This window comes from Chelonoidis abingdonii, chromosome 16 (assembly GCF_003597395.2).
Source record: "Chelonoidis abingdonii isolate Lonesome George chromosome 16, CheloAbing_2.0, whole genome shotgun sequence".
NCBI classification, from domain to species: Eukaryota; Metazoa; Chordata; order Testudines; family Testudinidae; genus Chelonoidis; species Chelonoidis abingdonii.
Genome location: NC_133784.1, coordinates 20,367,156 through 20,386,175, shown reverse-complemented (window position 1 = coordinate 20,386,175; position 19,020 = coordinate 20,367,156). Strand labels below are relative to the sequence as shown.

At 58.1% G+C, this 19,020-nt stretch overlaps 1 protein-coding gene across 1 annotated transcript; it reads left to right on the top strand.

The window, feature by feature from the left end:
• Positions 1-1,924: 1,924 nt before the first annotated feature.
• Positions 1,925-18,038, top strand: LOC116836000 (hyaluronidase-2-like). The gene is given in 7 exon segments (XM_032799307.2): positions 1,925-2,221; positions 10,176-11,147; positions 16,971-17,065; positions 17,640-17,715; positions 17,717-17,795; positions 17,798-17,821; positions 17,824-18,038. Coding segments are annotated over 6 exon segments (1,416 nt in total). The 5' UTR covers positions 1,925-2,221; positions 10,176-10,220.
• Positions 18,039-19,020: the final 982 nt, after the last annotated feature.

The following is a 19,020-nucleotide window of genomic DNA, read 5'->3' as shown; positions in this document are numbered from 1 at the left end:
AGGGGCGCTTGGATTAAATGGGGCTTTAGGCATCAGCCATTAGATTCTGGGCTCCCATGCTGGGTGGTGGTGGAAAGATTCTCTGTCTGAAGGAACATGACGACAGCCACTCCACCCCAGGCTGCTGAGGAAGGTGAGTTCTTTCTTCATGGAGCAGCATGGCTAACCCTTGAGTGTCATGGGAGCTCGACCTCTGCTAGCTCCCACCAGGTCCATTCCACTCTGAGGCCAGGACAGATCTCTACAGTTTCTTTTCCTGGCCCCAGCCCAGCAGAGCTCGGGACAGGAAACCCTTCCTGTATTGCTCCTGGTTCTAGAAAGCTGCTGAGTCACCACGGTGAGGTCAGAAAGGGGAGGCACCGGAGGGCTGACCTAGCAGCTCCATGAACAACCCGCGCACTCAGTGGTGCAGTAACGGGCAGAGGAAATCCCTCCCCCCTATGAAATACTGGGACCACACAGCCATGATGCTCCCCAGGGGAACTATGCTGGTTCTGTCCTGCTGCTCCTTCACCTGCCCCTTGCATCCCCCTGCTAAACGAGGGATTCTGGCAGCACCCAGGTACGCTGGGCTAGAAATAGCAAACAGCCCCTTGGGAAACTGTTCCTTAGCACTGAACTGTAACTGCACCATGCTTGGGAACAAGCTGGAACTAAAGCTACAATTGCAGAGTTCCAGCAATTTTCCCTTCTCAGGCAACAAGGCCTGAGAAGACCCCCACTCCCCTGCCACTTACCGAGCCCCACGAATTCTAGGCCAGCCTGGACAAGGATCAACCTCCCTGACACCAACTCACAACAAATCCCAGGGTCCTGCAAAGTCCCTTTACAGCCTCAGTCTGGGCACAGGAGAGTGTCACGGGGACATCTACCCGCCCCCTCTTCCCTGGCGACTGCAGAACCTCTCTGGGGAAGCTCTGGCATGTGCTTCTGTGGGAAAGTCTTTGTGCATTTCTAATGTCTTTTATGGGGTTTGGCACCCGTAAAGAAGACGGGGCACCTGCGCCATTGTGCCCTGGCACATCTCCATGGCACTCCCGCCAGTGCTGCAAAAACCACCGGTCAGGGACCTCTGCACCAGCCCCAGAATGTGGCTCCTGTATTGGCCCTGCACCCATGTGCAGTTCAGCTTAGGGGGCAATGGGGGCTATAGCCTCTCTGGCATCCTCTAACAGTGCAGGCTCCGATCTCCTTGCCCATAGACGGTGCTCTCCAGTCCTGCTGGAGTCAGGCAGACCCAGAAGCGGAGGAAGAACCATTCAAGCGGAGTAGAACCTTCTGACATATTGTGCTGGTACCGGACACACTCACGGAGCACAGCTGAGAGGCACTATGTCAGTCCCGGCTGTTCTGCAGTGCTACCTACAGGTTGGGAGAGGTGCACGTTGGAGCCAAGAGTCTGGAGAGCTTTTGGGTGACTCTTGTTACAGTATTTTCTTTTGGGGTGGAGCAGGTGGCGACCTCAGAACAGCAGGAACAGGATGGCCCATGCTAAGCCCCGCTCTTGCCCCCTCGGCAGGGGTTGGGGAAGCTGGGCTGATGCTTCGTGGAACAGTCAGCAGCAATCGCTATGGGTTGCAAGTGGAGGCAAATGCAGGGGAGATCCCCTGAGCCCTCGCTGACCTCTGAGCCACCCTCCCTCCAACCTTGGAGCTTGCGGAGGCCTTGTGGTTGCTGAGCAGGGACTGCACAGCTTCCCTTTCCATTTGCCAGCAGGAAATCAGGCTCAGTTCCGGGAGAAAGGCCTTCCAAGCTAGGGGGGAGTCTAGGGGGACAAAGGGGTGTGCACTGGCTAAGACACATAGGGCAGCTCCACGGGGGCAGGTGAGAACTGGGGAGCGCACAGCTCCCTCGGCTGCAGAGAGTGAGTGTGCACCTCTGGAGAGGGGGACCGAGCATAGGAGAGCTGAGAAGGAGAGAGAGACACCGGGAGAGAGAGCCACTGTCCAGCCCCGCAGGCCCTGGAATCTTAGCCCTGGGACGGCACAGCCCAGGAAGTGTCTCTGTCCAATCTGGACACTTTGGACTGTTCGGAGATCCCCTGTGGGGGTCAAAACTCTCCTCCTTGCCGGCTCCTTCGTTCATTTCTTTCTCCCTTCCTTCGCTGGGTGCAGCCATCCATGAGGGGTTTCCCCCAGTGTGGACTGATCTCTCTACCACACCCTTCCCTGCGCCAACATGGCTGCTGCCACCCGGAGCCACAGAAAGCCAAGCCAGGCAGGTGAGTCATTTTTTTATACTTGGGGAAGGCCAAGGTATGTGCTTTACCAGGAGAGAATAATGGGCTGGGATGGACCTAGCAATAGAAATGAGGTCAGGAAGAGAGTGATAAGAGCAGGGAGCTGGGATGCCTCAGTTCTCTTCCCAGCTCTGGAAGGAGAATGGGGGGTGGAAATCAGGACTCCTGGGTCCTATTCCCAGTTCTGGAAGGGAAGTGGGTGGTGGGGGATCTAACAGTGAGAATGGGGGGCAATGTGTGTCAGGACTCCTGGGGTCTATTCCCAGCTCCATCACATGCCCATTCTGATGGTGTTACCTAGTGGCTGGTGCACTGGGCTAGGCCTTGGAAGAGCTGGGTTCTAGGCCTGGCTCTGCTGCTGGCCTGCTGCCTGATCGTGTCAAGTTGCTTCCTCACTCTGTGCCTCAGTTTCCCCATCTATAAAATGGGGCTAATGCTACTGACTGGGCTCCCAGAGGGGTTCTGTGGGTAAATTAATGTCCACAAAGTGCAATGACACCCTCCAATGGGTGGTGCTAACGACACATCCAGTGTTAACCTATAGAGGGTCTGCAGGAGGCTAGCAAAGGATCTGATCCTGCCCCAGTGCCAGGCTAGGGGTAGGAGACAAGACTTAATGCACTAACGGGAGCCTGAGTGCCTTGTGAGTGCCCAGTGCCATGTGCTAGAAACACCCCGGCCAGCTGTCCCAGAAGAAGGGAATAGAACATCCAGTGACCTGCAATGTCCATTATGCTCATCTAGCTGGGCATGGGCACCTGCTCAGTGCACTGCCTCCTTCATGTTAGGTGTGCGACAGAAACCTTCCCTATATAGAATAGTCCTTGCTAGGCCCTTACACTGCTGAGGGTGAATCTGAGCCAAGGGCGTAGCTCAGGGAGTTTCATGGTAACTGTGTTTGCCAGCATATGTCCAGCATGGGCAGAAGCAGTGCCAGGCATCTCACACACCGCTCTCTGCCTCAGCCTCTGGGGTGAGCAGGGAGGTTGGCTCCGTGGCCCGGTCAGTCCTCAGCCTTTCTGCAGCGACTAAAAGCAGGTGGCCTGTTGGCATTGTGACGGGCCCATGGGACTGACACCCCACAAACTCATGTCACACAAGCCAGTGACTAGCCATCTGGTGGGGACACCCTTTGGCTGCCAATGTGCCAGTGGTTGGAACAACCAGCCCTGAGGGTCAATGAGAGGGCGGTTTGACCAACAGCGCAGCAGGTTCGGACACCATGAGGGCAGGCAAGCGAGACATTCTGAAGACAGCACTTTGCCCTGGTGGGGCTGAGGACTGCATGATGTGCAGCAAAGATCAGCTGGAGTGGAGACGCTACAGCAGCAATGCACTAGAGCTGCGTGTGACAGCATTACCCTGTGGGTGGGACGTGGTGCTGGGGAGCTGGGTTCAGGACCTGGCTCTGTCACCCACTTGCAATGTGTCTTTGGGTAACACTTAGTGCCTCACTTTCCCCATCTGTGCAATGGTGATAATGACCCCCACCTTTGCAAAGGGCTTTGTGATCTATATTGTTAGTGTGATAACATGAGACTTGGTAACTGGAAGGATACAGGGCTGTGGGTCCCAGGCACTGGTTTGTGTGTGTGTGGAGGTGGGGGTGCTCTGGTTCTGTATCCAGACCAGAGTACTCGGCAGGGACTTGCTATCTCAGTTCTCTGTATTTGGGACAAGTGGCTTATTTACAGTGTTTTCAGAGGAGGCACTGTCCAGAAAAGTGAGAGTGCTAGACACAGAGCAGTGCCCAGCCACTCCTGTGCCAATCTCTCCCAGCAGGGGGCACTGTGGGGAGGTGGCAGGAGTGTTGGCTGGTGGTGGGAGCTCCTAGCTATGCCAGCCCCTGCCTCTCCCTCTGGACTGTCAGTGAGTGTCTCATGCTTCCAGGCTGGAACACACCTGGCTTCCTGCATTTCTTCCTGGCTGTTCCTTCATCCCAGGCACATGGATTTCCTGGCCTATCAAGAAGCCGGATGGGCTTTGGGTAATCAGACGTCTCAATTTTATAGGGACAGTCCCGATTTTTGGGTCTTGTTTTTATATAGGCTCCTAGTATCCCTCCCCCCCCGTCCCGATTTTTCACACTTGCTGTCTGGTCATCCTGGATTGGCTGCGTGTATTATCTCCTCCATCAGCCCCAGCTTGAGTTGCTTTGCTTTGTTCCCAGCAAGGAGGCATGGAACGATTATCCTAAACTGCAGCCATTGCGCAGTGTTACACCCATAGGGCAGCCCCCCAGGCAGAAGGGCATCCCCTAGTGACCATCAGCCTTGGCCTCTGTAGAGACCTGGCGCAACATGGGGTGGAGGAATTTGGGGTCTGTAATGGGGTGGGTGGGGTAATGGAAAGGGGGAATTGGAGTCTGTAACAGGGGTGGGCTGAGGGAATTGGGGTTTGTAATGGGGGGTGGGCAGAGGGAATTGGGTTCTGTAATGGGGGTGGGAGAGTGAATTAGAGTCTTTATTGGGGGGAGTGTGGGAACTGGGGCCTGTAATGGGGGCTGTAGCTCTGGGCGGGGGGGGATGGGAAGTGCAGGCGTGGTTGGCATGGCTGGTGGTCTGTATCCATCCTGAATTGGCTGCCTGTGCTCATGGCTTGGGGTTGAGCTGACAAAGCCCCCAGCTCCCAGAACGTAGTCTGGTAGTCTGGCTAGTCTGATTGCTGGGAGCTGCCCCACTGCTGCCTCCTGAGCCTTTTGTGTGGAACAAAGCTCCAAGCTCCACAGCCAGCTCCTCTGGGAGCCCCCATTGTTTGGCTGGCCTGGCCCCCTTCCTCCATTTAGCCCCAGTGTCTTTCCCTTCCCCCTCCTCCTGCTGGAAGCTCACCCCCTCCACCTCGAACTGCAGAGTCCAGCTCTCCAGGGAGCCTTTGGGCCTCACCCCCTTGCCTCTCCCCAGCGCAGGTGTATGAGGGGCTGTGATCGGATTACAGATCAGCAGCCCTTCAGTTTCCTCTGCCGGTGGAGATCCATCTCAGCTGGGACAAAGGCGCCAGCTAATCCAGTAGCTCTCCTCTGTGTTGTTATTCCCTGATCTTGGGCCTCACATGGTGGTCATGCACTGCCAAAACCCCACCACTGCTGCTCAGAGGACATGGTTGGTACCACTTTGCCCCGATGATTTTGGCACTTGCTGTAAGGAGTGGGGCAGGAGCACTGGTTGTGGGGGGAACTCCCAGCTATTCCAGCCCCAGCCTCTCCCAGCAGGGGGTGCTGTGAGGAGGAGGCAGGAGTGCTGGCTGTGGGGGGATTTTTGAAAGGAGCGACCAGCTACTCCAGCACCAGCCTCTCCCAGCAGGGGGCACTGAGGGGAGGGGCAGGACCACTGGGTGTGGGGGGAGCCCCGAGTTACTGGGCCCACCTCTCCCAGCAGAAGCAGTAAAGAGTGGGGTGGCTGCTCATTAAGAACAGCCCTAATGTGATGCCCTGTTGTTTGTCCCTCCATTTGTGTAACCAGCGAGTAATGATGGGGTCGGAGTGGCTCCTTACCGTGTCTGTGGGGGGCAAGATGTTCTTACCCCAGCTGTCTCTAGTTGGCCTCATCCTGTTTGCTCGTTCAGATTCATGCACCCAGGAAGTTCTACCAGTAGAAGCTAAGGGAGTGAATTTAAACCACTGTAAGCCTACATGTGGACAGCTATAGGGAGCTAAGCTAAACTAGAAGCAGGCACTTCTTGACTAAGTGTATGTGGTCAAACTCCCCATGTAGATAAGCCCTTAATTATTTTACACCCACAGTGGCTTGTAAGTGTCTCACATGTGGCTGGAAAAGCAGGGCCCAGCTAGAAGCAAGCCCTGCGAGTCCAGCAGAGGAAGGAAGGGGAGGTGCCCAGGCCAGCTGGCAGTGCAAACATAAAACTGCATTGGATTGTGGGGGAATGAGACTGGGGCTGTGGTGGTAGCCCTGGAGCTCAAAGGCCTCTGGTCGGTTGCAGCCAAGATACAGCATGGGCAGTGGCAGGGCAAACAGCCTCCATATCACCCACATGCTTCAGTCCTACCCCACAGAGACCAACCTCTGTGTGAGACGGGAGTCCACCGGAGGCCAGCAAAAGCAATCAATATGTTCCATTGGACCCACCCTCACCATTGAGGGAAGTGTTACTGTAGATGGGCCCAAACCATTTGAGAACTGGGGCCTGGTCATGTACCCTGTAACAGTGTCCCCAGTGATCTCGTCCTATTATCCCCATTTGCAGCAGCAATCCTGGATGGATCAAGAGAGATCTGCAGTGGGCAACTGAGGTCAGCCTGTGGGCTGTTTCCGTACTGCAGAGGGACCCTGTGGCTGACTCAGTTCTTGGTCTCGCTGCTGGGAGTGCCAGCAGGTTTGGTGGCACTGGGTGTCACGTAGATATTGGCCCATTTGGAAATGGACTGGGACATCCCTCCCCATCTAATTCATGGCCAACAGGCCACTGATCAGCCATCCCAAGGGAAGGCTCTTTGGTCTCTTTTGACCTGGCTGGGTTATGGAACTAGGGACCTAGAGGTGAGAGATTCCATCCCCAGAGCCATGCCAGTCCCCAGTACCATAGGTGACTGAAGGCACTTTTTGGAGGCTTTAATCAATAAGGAATCCATTTGTGCAGCACTGTCTCTTTAACCCCCATGTTCCTTGTCACAGCCCAGGGCTCCCAGAGAGGAGGGTTCAAGGAAAGCATAAAGCCATGGAGACATCCTGAGCTGACAAGCACCATTTCTGCCTCTGGTGGTGGCACTCTCAGCAGAGAGGTCTGGGACACCATGGGGTCTCAAGGCCCTTCTGGGACAGGGTTGAGGCCTGCTGGCCAGGTGGTATGGGGAAAGCAGCGGCTCTGTTATGTAGTTAGACAGAAGCCTGATTTCCAGAGATGAGGAAAACCCTCAACTGCTGGTGAACTCAACCAGAGCTCATCACTCAGCATCCTGCATCTGCAGGTTCCCAAGCTGGCCAGCCACCAAACTCAGACAAGTCCCATTGAACCCCTGAGCACGGTGGGCATCTGGTATCACAAGAACATGCAAATAACCTTGTGATGGGAGAAGATCCAGCCGCTTAGCCTTCTGGGTCTGAAGAGCTGGTTTTGATTGAGCTCCAGTGGCACTTTGGAGGGGTTCCAGAACGCCATCTGGCTGGAACGTGCCAGCCATTTGGCATGCCAAGCCTTGTCCCGGCAGCCAGTTGCCAGGGCTCTGGGGGAGCCATTGAACCCAGCAGACTGGCGGACGCATTCCTGGGAAGGAAAATGGCCCTCCCGAGTCAATGGCCATTCACTGGGGCTGACCTTGTTCCCCCAGCAGATGTTTATGTAGAGTCCATAACGAAACAACCGTTCCAAGGGATTCCCAGCTGTTGACATAACAACTGCTTTGTGACTTGATCAGAGAGCCAGTGCTCCCAAGTCAATCCTTATACCAACTCGTGGTGGGCGAGGGCAAGGCAGCAGGCATGCCTGCCCCATTGTCTGCAGCTCCTGGACATTGGAACTGCAGGGGAGTCTGGAGCTGGGGCCGGTGGCCCCCCCCCACCCCACAGCCAGCACCCTCTGCCCCGTTCCCCAAAGCGTCCCCTGCTGGGAGAGGCTGGGCCTGAAGTAACCGGGACCCCCGCAGCCAGTGTCTCGCCCACTCCCCACAGTGCCCCCTGCTGGGAGAGGCTGGGGCTGGAGTAACTGGGATCTCCCACACAGCCAGTGACCCTCCCCACTGCGCCCCCTGCGGGCAGAGACCGGCGCTGCAGCAGTTCGCCGCTCCCCTAACTACCGCCCTGGGCGGGCTCCGTTGGCCCGGCCCCTCCCCCAGACCCGCCCCGCCCCGTCACGCCCCGCCCCCTGTAGTTCAGTAGCAAGCGGCGCCGGGCATGCCGAGACAGCCGGGCTGTACCAAGTGGCTCCTGGGGGCTGAGGAGGGGGGTGAGGACTATGGCACATAAAAATAACAGTCTCCGTTGCCACGGAGCGTTACAAACGGCGCAGAGCGAGCCAGGAGCCACAGGACTTGCCTCCCGCTTCCGGCTGGTTGGCCGCGCGCTGATCCAGTTCCTCCCTGAAGCCGGGGGGTGGGGGCTCGTCGGGGAACTTCCCTCCCCTCCAGCTCGCATTGGGTCGCTCCAGCCTTTGGGCTTTTAAAGGGGCTGCCGAGGCCGACAGTGCCGAACGGGGCAGTGCTGGGGTCATGGCTCTTTAAGAGCTGCTCGCTGGGGGGCGATGGGGGAGCTGAGCCCCAGGTGAGTGCGCGCCCGGAGCGCAGGGGACTGTTGGGGCTGGGCCGGCCGGGACTGGGCGGGCACGGAACTTTCCCAGCTGCCGGGAGTGGGGCAGGAGGCAGCAGCGCCGGGGGCGTGGGGCTCTCCCACTGGCTCTGGTTCCAGCGCGGGGGCTGCCGACCCCCCTGCGGCCCGGCGAGCGGCCCGCTCTGGAGCGGAGCTCTGGGTGGCCGGGAAGCGTCCCCTGTTCCGCGCCTTGTCCTGCCCCGCCGCCCCGCTCCAGCAGCTTGCGGTCTGGATCCCGGCGTGCGGCTTGGCTGGGGGTCTGGCGGGGGGCGACGGGCAGCCCACTCCCTCCCCCTTGCCGGGGGAGCTGGTCACTCTGGGGAGCCCCGGCTCTGTCCCGGACGCGCCGCTGCTCGGGTTCCCTCTCCCGGCTCTGCGCCGTGCTGTGATTTGTGCCGCTAGCTGCCGGCCGGGCTGAGAGCGGATCTGTTCTCGCTGCAGCACAGCTCCTTGGGGCGGCTTTGTGCGAGCCCTTGCTCTGCTGACACCCACATTTTTCCCTCGCCCGGCCCCTTTGCTATTTGATCTCGGGCTCTTGCTTCTCGCCGATCGCTTGGCCTCGCAGGCTATTGCAATGGAAAGAAGTTCGCACTGCCCCGCAGCTCGCGCGAAGCCTGTTGCTCCGTGCGCGGAGTTGCCGAACAAAAGGTGGCCTCGCTGGCACGCCCCGGCGGAGCTGAGGCGGGGGTCTGGGGGGGGTCGCACGAGGGCGCAGCCCGCGAGGAGGGAGGGATCGGTCTGGAACAAAACTTGTCCGACCCACCGAGTGCGCTGATAAGCGAAGGCCCGCACATTCCTGGGATGTTTTATGGCTTCAGCCTCCGGCGTGGGGCCCGATCCTTCCGGTTTACGGTTAGCCTCAATCCGGAGTGACTCGACCCGAATAGTCGGCGCCACGTGTGGGAGAGATCGGAACCAGGCCCTACATTGCAAGCTCCCTTCCAGGGAGGTTATGTGCCTGCTGTATGATGGGGCCTGGCTCTTGCTGGTGGGACTGTCAAGAAAGCTATGCTGGAATTGTACTGTTGGAGCTGGGCTCTGGAGCGGGCCCTTTGCTGGGGTTGGGGAGGCTGCTCAGCCTACTGTGCTGACAGACCTGGGTCTGAGACTGCTCCTAGCCCGGTGCCGGTGCCGGAGGATTTTGTGGCTGGCAGCTTCCCCTCCTAAGGACGAGTCTCTGGTGCCTGTCAGACCCCAGATCAGCCTTCCTGCCCTGTTCTGCCTAAGCACTTCGGTCCTGACCTCCCGCTTAGGTGGGTTGCGGCAGGTCAGCACCAAAGTGCCTTGGCAGAGCAGGGCAGGAAGGCTGATCTGGGGTCTGAGATGCTAGTCTGCAATGCAGGAGATCTCAATTCAGTTCCCAGCTCCACTGCAGTCATCCTGTATGGCCTCAGGTCAGTCACTTGAGCTTTGTGCCTCAGTTTCCCTTCAGCAAAGTGGAAAAGTATTCTCCCCAGTTCAGAGCAGAGATGAACTGACGTTTGTGAGGTGCTCACATGGGGGCCAGTGGCAGACCATTTGAGTACCTCAATGGATTGGAGGGGCATTGGCAAAGCTGGGTTTGTGGGGTTGAGATAGTAGGGGGGCATTGGCAGAACTGGGAGAAACTTGCAAAGCTCTACTGCTAGCGGTGTGGGGGAGTGCCCTTTGCTCTACCCTCTTATAGTCTTGTTCCCCTGCAGGCTGTGACCTGAAGCCATCCTGTGACCGAGCAGCCCAGTGAGAGAATGCGGGAAGGCTCTGTGCTGGCAGTGCCATGGCTCCTGGTCCTTGCTGTCATCGGCGTCCGTGGGCAGGATGAGAAGCCAGCCTTTGCCCCCCTTTTCACCCGGAAGCCCTTCATTGTGGCCTGGAATGCGCCCACCCAGGACTGCAAGCCCCGCTTCCAGGTCCAGCTGGACTTCAGCCTCTTTGACCTGGATGCCTCGCCCAATGAGGGCTTTGTAGACCAGAAGCTCACCATCTTCTACAAGGAGCGCCTGGGCCTCTACCCCTACTATGATAAGCAGCAGGTGGCTGTGAATGGGGGTGTCCCCCAGAACAGCAGCCTACAGGAGCACCTGGACCAGCTCCAGGAAGGAATCGGCAAGTACATCCGCTCTGAGGCCAAGGAAGGGCTGGCTGTCATCGACTGGGAGGAATGGCGGCCCATCTGGATCCGCAACTGGCAGAACAAAGACATCTACCGCAAGAACTCTCGCAAGCTGGTGCTGTCGCAGCACCCCGACTGGCAGGAGGACATGGTGAACAAGGAGGCCCAGTACGAGTTTGAGAGCTCGGCCCGGAGATTCATGCTTCACACCCTGCAGCATGCCAAGAGCTATCGGCCCAAGCAGCTGTGGGGTTACTACCTCTTCCCGGACTGCTACAACCATGACTACAGCAAGAATCCAGACAGCTACACGGGCCGCTGCCCTGACGTGGAGGAGACACGCAATGACCGGCTGTCCTGGCTCTGGAAGGAGAGCACAGCCCTCTACCCCTCCATCTACCTAGACCAGGTCCTGGCCTCCTCTGAGAATGGCCGCAAGTTCGTGCGCTCGCGGGTCATGGAGGCCTTGCGGATCTCCCGCCAGCACCATGACGGCTACTCACTGCCAGTCTTCGTCTACACCAGGCCCACCTACAGCCGCAAGCTGGACGTCCTGAGCAGAGTACGGCAGTGCCCGCGCCCCAGGAATAGACCCATTTCTGCCAGAGACATTGGGGGTAGAACCAGGGGTGAAAGTAGAAATAGGGACTTACCGGTATAGGGCTGGGCTGAGCTGGGGCCAGCTCTGGACCCTAGAAGGGGTGGGGATTGGGGGCGGGGGGGGGTGGCACTAGAGCCAGCCCCAGCCTACCCTGTACCGGTAAGTGGCCTCCCCCTCCCCCGCTGGGGTAGCAGCAGCAGCCGGGGGCTCCGGCAGCAGTTTAAAGGGCCCAGAGCTCAGCTGCTGCTACCACCCTGGGCCCTTTAAACTGCTGCCAGAGCCCCCGGCTGCCGCTGCTACCCCAAGGCTTTGGCAGCAGGGCTTTGGAGACTATTTAAAGGGCCCGGGGGTCCCCTGCCTCTAGCGTCCTGGGCCCTTTAAATAGCTGCCAGAGCAGTGGTGGAGCTCTGGTGGTTATATAAAGGGCCCAGGGGAGTAGAGGCAGCGGGAGCCCCAGCCCTTTAAATAACCCCCGGAGCCCTGCTCCCACTACCCCAGGGCTCCAGCAGCAGGGCTCTGGTGGCAGTTTAAAGGGCCTGGGGCTCCAGCCGCTGCTGGGAGTCCCAGGCCCTTTAATTGCTGTCTTGAGAAGCCAGCTCAGTACGGCGTACTGGCTCTTGCTGGTATGCTGTGCCGGGGCGTACCAGCTTACCTTCACTGACTCTGTCTAGAACCCTGCTTCTTCCTGGGCCTCTAGCTCTCTGGTTCTGGGAGAGGGTAGTGGGTGGTGTCACCACTAGGGGACAGTGTGATCACACATCCTCCCAGCATATTACAGCAAAGGCTCCAGAACATACCAAGAGGACAGACTTTGCACAGTCTTTTCCAGGCCCCGTGTGATCTCCACCAGGGAGGGCAGGAGGAACTGATTCTTCCCACCATCCAAGGCTTTAAACACCAGCTCCTCAAATTCAACCCCAGCTGTGCCCTTCCTGCATTGTCATGGGCTTGTGGTGCTCTATGGAGTAGAGCAGGGTCCCAGTCCTGCTTGTCCCTCTGCATCTGAGCTGACTTGCCAGTGGCCCTGTTGCTTGTGCTGCCTGGGCATAGGGCTCTTGCATGGTGGTAGCCAAGGGAGCTGGGACAGGGCTGCTCTGTGGCCTTCCTGGCAGGTTGGGGTGGAGGAGAGAAGGATGGGCAGTGGAGAGGGGGTGGGGGGAATCTTCCTGTGTTTGCATTCCAACTCCCTGGTCCCGTCCAGCGTTGCCATGGCTGAGGATGAGTTCCTGACCTTACCATGCCCCTCCTGGCAAGGGAGTGCAGCTGTTGAAATGGGAGCTGTGGCCTTGCTGCTGTGCAGGCTAACCGCACATTGACAGCCATGACTTCCCCTTTCTGGATCCTGTCCCGCAGGGCCCAGCTTCATGGAGCAGCTGGAAGAAGAGCATGGCCTCAAGAGCCAGGACTCCTGGGTTCCATTTCTGGCCCTCCTTCCTGAGCACAGGGAAATCACCTAGAGGCAGATTTCCCAAGGGCTCAGCTGAAAATCTGGTGCCTGAGCTCCTGGACTCCAGGTGCAGCATGGGGGAAAGGTCCCATGTTGGGGGAGCCATATGGAGCTGTGGTGGGGTGCAGAGTCTGTAATGATCACATCCTGAACTATGCCCCCGTTAGCCAACCCCCCTGCCCAATGTGGAAGGTCCATGCTGCCACAGGATGCCCTCTGTGGTGCCAAGGATATCCATTGGTAAGTCTGTTTCCTGGTGCCCTCAGGTGTGACTGTCCCCACAAGGGCTTGTGGGGGCAGCATGATGGGCAGGGAGGTGGCTGTGTTAGGGGGAGAAAAGGCAGGAGTGGGAAGGTGGTGCTGGTACCATTGTTCTGGCCCATGCATGCCTGGCACTTAGTGACAGGGCCTGCAGATACGTTAAGCTATTCTTGAGTAAGAAGCCATTGCAATCTCTCCCTGCGGGGCAGGGGTGTGTTCAAGTTGTGAGCGGGCTGGCAGAGGCCTGTATCCTCCACAGGAGGGTGCCCCTTTGTCCTGGGTGAGGCTTCAAGTCATGCTGGTAGGGTGATGGGCGGGGGGGGGAGGGGAGTGTTAGATCTGGGCAACTCATGTTGCCAGCCCTATATGGGAATTGAGCGTGGGCCAGGAGAGCAGCTCCATCAACCTTCCTGTTGATGGGGCAAGGTTATGCCCTGGGTGGGCTCCTCCAGCAGAGCATGGAGGAGCCTCGGGTGCTAGCAGGTGGTGGGTGGACAAGGCAGGCACCCAGCTCCCTGGCAGCAATGGTGCAGAGGCAACAGAATGTAATTCTCTAACTGAGGATGTAGCATGAGAGACGTGGGGTCTCCCAGCCATTTAGTATAAAGGGCCCCCTTGTAACAGAGAGCCCATGTGAATGGGCTCAGGTCTGAGCACTGCTCCACTCTGTGCTCCCACCCTGCAGGCACAGGGGGAGGAAGCTGAGCCAAGCCCCATGGGACACCTCTGAGGACAGAGGCTCTGCGGAATGTTTGGCTGCTGAGATGGGGCTGAAAGGGCCTCTGAGGCCCAAAGCACCACAGGGACCCCAGCGGCTGCACCCATTAGCCCATCTATAGTGCCTAGCATGCCAGCTCTGCTGTGCACAGTGCCCCCTGTCAGTGACTGAGTAGAAGTCCAGTGGGCCCTGCACACAGCCAGCTGCTAGCATGGCTGAGGCTGCAAAGCTATCTCTATGGGGTGGGCTGGGAGTCAGAGGTTCTCGGGGGTCCCCATGTTGTCCTGCCCAGCTGGGTGGCTCCTAGCTGCATGGGAGGGGGGCCTTTCCACCCCGGCCTCCTGGGCATTTTGAGGGGGTGGAGATGAGTGGGAGGACACAAGTGACCCTAGCTGAGCTGGGCAGATTTCCCCTCGCACACTCTTGGTGTTTGTGTTCTCCTTTTCCCGCAGTCTGCCAGCACATGCCTAAATGCTTCCTTATGTGTCCTGCTGAGTGCAGCTCCTGGCTGGGAACACTTCCCACTGGAAGTGTTCCAGGGGTGGAAGGGTCCCCGGGGGTGGGGTGGGATGGGATGGGTGTGGGGTCTCTGTGGGTGGCAGGCTGCTTCTATCTGTGGTATATACATTGTTGCTAGAGTGCAGCTCCCCTCTTAGTGGACAGGCCTGATCTTGTGTGCAGGGGAGGAAGGACCAGGTGTTCTAATGGTTAGAGTGGGAACCGGGTGCCAGGACCCCTGGGTTCTATTCCTGGCTTTGGCAGCAGAGTGGGATCTAGTGGCTAGAAGAAGAGACTGCGAGCCAGGATTCCTGGGTTCTATTCTCAATGCTGGTTCTTAAATTTTCTGACCTTGAATAAATCCTCTCCTGTCCCTCAGTTTCCATTTCTGTAACATGGGCACACTAGTCCTCATGGAGGCAATGAGAGGGTTAATTATGAGACACTGGATGCTGGTATTTGACAAGTGCCCTAGTGATAGCTTAGGCATAGCACTGGCATGGAGCAGGGCAGCCGGCTGCTGGCCATTCTCATAAGGAAACGAGGGAAATGGGGTCTAGATAGCATTACGGTAAAGTGGATGCGCAACTGGCTGAAAGATGGTATTTCACAGTTAGCTGGCAGACTGGGAGAGTGCATCTAGTGAGGTCCTGCAGGGATCAGTCCTGAGTCCAGTGCTAGTCAGTATTTTCATTAATGACTTGGATGATGGAGTGGGGAGTTTGCCTATAAGAATATATAGGGGACACCAAGCTGGGAGGTGTTGCGAGCCCTGTGGAGGGCAGGATTAGAGTTCAAAAGGGCCTTGACAAATTGAGAATTGGTTTGAAATCAACAAGATGAACTTCAGTAAAGACAAGTGCAATGTACTACATTTAGGAACCAAAAATCAAATGCGCAGCTTCAAAATGGGGACTAACTGGCTAGGTGGTGGTGCTGCTGCTGCAAAGGGTCTGGGGGTTAGAGTGGATCAAACTGATGTGGCAGAGTTGCCCCCCCTTCCCCAAAGAGGCTAATTTCATTCTGGGATGTGGGAGTGTCGTGTGGGAGGACGTTGTATTGCTTAGCATGGATGAGGCCTCATCTGGAGGGCTGGGTCCAGTTCTGGGCACCCAGCTTCAGCTGCACAGCCCCTGGCTCTGACCACGCAGCCATGGGCACTGAACCCTGGCTCCAGCTATGCAGGCTCACCACCCGCTTCCCCCATTTGCTTTGGGCCCCTGCTGTCTCCCCTGGTCCTACATCCATGGCACCAGGCCCCCACTACCTCCTCCTCTAACCCCCCCCACCATCCAGGCCTTAATTTGTCCTGGGGCTTTGCTGAAAATAGTGATATTAACAAACATGCAGGTATCACTTTTCCCAGCAGACCTATCACCGCCTCCCAGCTAGCTACCAAGTGTGCTGTGAGAAGTGATATTAACCAACATACAAATAGCACTTTTCACAGCACTATTTTTATTGTCTGTACCAAAAACCACATACACATAGATGTGGATATTTTTCTTTTTCCTAAAATACCTAGTCTGGTACTAGCAAGAGTTGGTGGTCACACTCCAAAGCCACCAAAATTTTTGTTGAGAACCACATGCACTAATGTCTCAGTGCTGAAGAGCTGGCTCCGTTTGGATTAATGTGACGTGAAGGGACGTTAATAGGCTACAACCCCTTTATGAGACTAGGATAGCAGGGGGCTGCTGTGGATCACGATTGAGGGGCATTGTCAGAGCTGTGTGGGGGGAGTCTGGGGCAGGGATAGCAGGGGCTATGGGTTGGGATTGAAGGGCACTGGCAGAGCTGTGTGCAGGGAGCCCAGGCCTGGGATGTGGGCAAGGCCATGTGTGGGATGGCAGCTCAGAGCCTGGTTCTCAGTAGCGGCGCCAGTCCCACATGCTAGACAAGTTAATCCTGCAGCTGCCCACCCCCATCCCAGGCAGGAGCTATGCTGCATGTAGGCCGTGCCACCCACCTCTGGCACCCTCAGTGCAGCTCCCTAGCTGCTGTGGCTCCCTCCTTCCTGCCTCTCAGTGCTTGTTCCATCAGGCCACCTGCTGTCTCAGCAGCCCTGGTGGCTAGGCCCAGCCCAGGAACATGCATGCTGGCTTGGAGCAAGGAAGGGAGGGGCAGGAATGTGAGGAGCATGGAGTGGGGCTCCACCCCCACCCCTTCACAAAGTGTGTGCCACTAGGCTGGGTGCAGCCCTGGGATAGCTCATATCTCAGGTAACTGGCAACCTTTCATCAGCTGCTTCATGGACTGTAAGGGGGGAGGTTGAGACTGCTCTCCCTGGTGCCAGCAAGGCAGCCCCCTCTGGGGTGGAGCACAGCGGCTGTTCTAACAGCACCTAGCAACAGTGTGGGGCACATAATGGACTGGGGAAGAGATGGGAGAGCAATGAGGGAGGTGCAGTGTAAGGAGCTTGGATTTGGACAGCAGAATTGGGGGTGTGTGTGTCAGGGGGATAAGCAGGAAAAATACACTGGATCTTTAATGGCCTCAGGTGGCAAGTTAGCATGCCCAAAAGCACCTACCTCTAACACTACAGCAGGGCACTAGCACCACCCAGGAGGCTCCTGTCCAGGTCTAGCCCTACTCAGAGACTAGCAGAGAGCTCACATCTGACACAGCCAACTGGAGTGTGAGCGCGTGTGGGCACACACACGCACCCCCACCCCGCCAACCAGCAGTTGACTACTATGGCACTGCCCTCCCACGTGATCCTGATCCTCCTGCCCCTGGAGTATCCAGGTGAATGCAATAGATTAGAGTTTGCAGGTTGGTTTGGGGAGCTGCACCTGCCTACCTCCTGCTGCAAGTTTCTACCCTAACCATTGGCCCTGTCTGGATTCCTCCCTGGCAGATGGACCTGGTCTCCACCATTGGCGAGAGCGCTGCCCTGGGGGCAGCCGGTGCCATCTTCTGGGGTGATGCAGACTACACCAAGAGCCAGGTGAAGTACTGGGGGAAGACAGCTCCCCTCTCCCCGCAGCAGGGATGCATCCGCTGCCATCTTGAGCTCTGGTATCGGTATGGGGACCGCCTCTCAGCAGGTCTGCTCCTGCCTCCTGTGGAGTCAAAGACTGAAACAGGATTGGGCCTGGTGCCTGCTGGCATTGCCTACTGCAGCTTGTGCTGTGAATGAGCCAGGCTGGCCACAGCACGTGTTGTGGCCTTGCTGATGTCTGGTCTGTGCCTGTGAGGTCTGAGCATTCCATGGTGCCTGACCAGTGCAATCAGTGGGGCAGAGGAAGCTGCCTGTCTCCTTGGGGCCCTGCTGATCCCTGGCCTGCTTTGGCATTTCTGCCTCCTGGCTTGGCTTGCGCATGGGAAATGCCACCCCTGCATGCCGCAATAGTGCTGCCAGCCCTGGGGACCTGGAGGCATGCGAAGGAACAGTGCTAGCGCCTGGCAGTGCTATTGGTATGCCCCGGTGGGCTTGAACTGCTCCTGGGTTCCTAGCAGGGCCTGCCATGGCAGTTGGTCCACAGCTGCCCTCTGGCTTTCACTCACCCCTCGCCTCCCTTTCCAGAGCACTCTGCCGGACCATCAAGGCCTACCTGGAGGAAGAGCTGGGTCACTACATCGTCAACGTCACCACGGCGGCCTCAGCGTTGCAGCCAGGCACTGTGCCAGGGCTGGGGGCGCTGCCTGCGCCGGGACAGCCACGCCAATGTCTTCCTCCACCTCACCCGCTCAGCTTCTGGATCCGGCGCCGGGTGAGGCAGACGGGCAGCAGCCAATGCTGCGGGTGGAGGGGGAGCTGTCTGCCGCCGACACCGCCTACCTACGGACCCACTTCCGGTGCCAGTGTTACCAGGGCAGCGTGGGGACTTGTGAGTGGCAGCTGAGCACACAGAACAGTGGAGCCTGCCCGACCTGGTGCCACTCTGGGACTCCTGGTGCTGGGGTTCCTGCCCACTTGGACTAACTTGGCCCCTTACTGGGGTCACCATGGCAGTAAAGCAGTCTCCTGGTGCTTAGCATGGCAGGGGCATGGGTGCAATAGCTGGCACTTGTAGCCAGAGCCTGGTGTGCCCCTCTGTGGGGCACACAGACTTAGAACCCAGGGCCTTTTGTATTTCCTTTAGTACCGATGTAGTGGATCTATTGGAGGTGGCCCTCTGCCAGGCTGAGGGGCAAGAGGCCCCTCCAGCGCTCCCTGTTGGCGCAGAGTGCCTGCAGCTGTGAGGTGGGGGTGTTCTTGGGCAGTGATGCAGGGGTAGGGGGCAGCCTGCAGCTGGAGTGAGGGGAGATCTGCCCTCCTGTGAAAATACAAGATCTGTGCCCTGGACTGCTTCAATCCCCAGGGCCAGGTAGCGCTTCCTTCTGCTGCTAGGTGGACTCCAATGCGGAGCCTGGCCCCATGGGTTGGGTGAGGGGGGGGGGGGGTGCTAATCCTTCCCTGGTTCGCAGAGGGACAGGGGCCTCTTGGCGTGAGCCAAGCTGCACAGGTGGTGTGGGGTGCTCCAGCTCTACTCTAGGCTTTGGGGTGGGTGGAGGAGCAAGGGGATGGCAGGGCCCTTCTTCTGTGTAAGGAGGGGGGTGGCTATGCAATGAGCGGAGGAGTGTCTGGGAGGCAAGGCCTGATGTGACATACTACTGTGTGTGTCTGGAAACCCCCTGGGGCTGAGTTTACAGGCTGGGGGAGGATATGCCTTTCAGTGCCTGAGGTGAGATGGGGCTGGGCCGGGGGCCTCCTGGGAGCCAGCGCCCTGCCTCGTCACCGAGAAACCAAAGTGCTTTACCTCACCATATAAAGGCGGAATGAGAAGAGCAGGCGGCTGCTGTCTGCTTATGGCACAGCCCCCCTTGCCTGAGAGAAGGGGACAGTCCCATTTCCCCACCCCTGCTGCAAGGGAGGCTGGGACAGGCGTTCTGGGGGGCTTTTATTTGGGCCCCTCTTGGTGGCA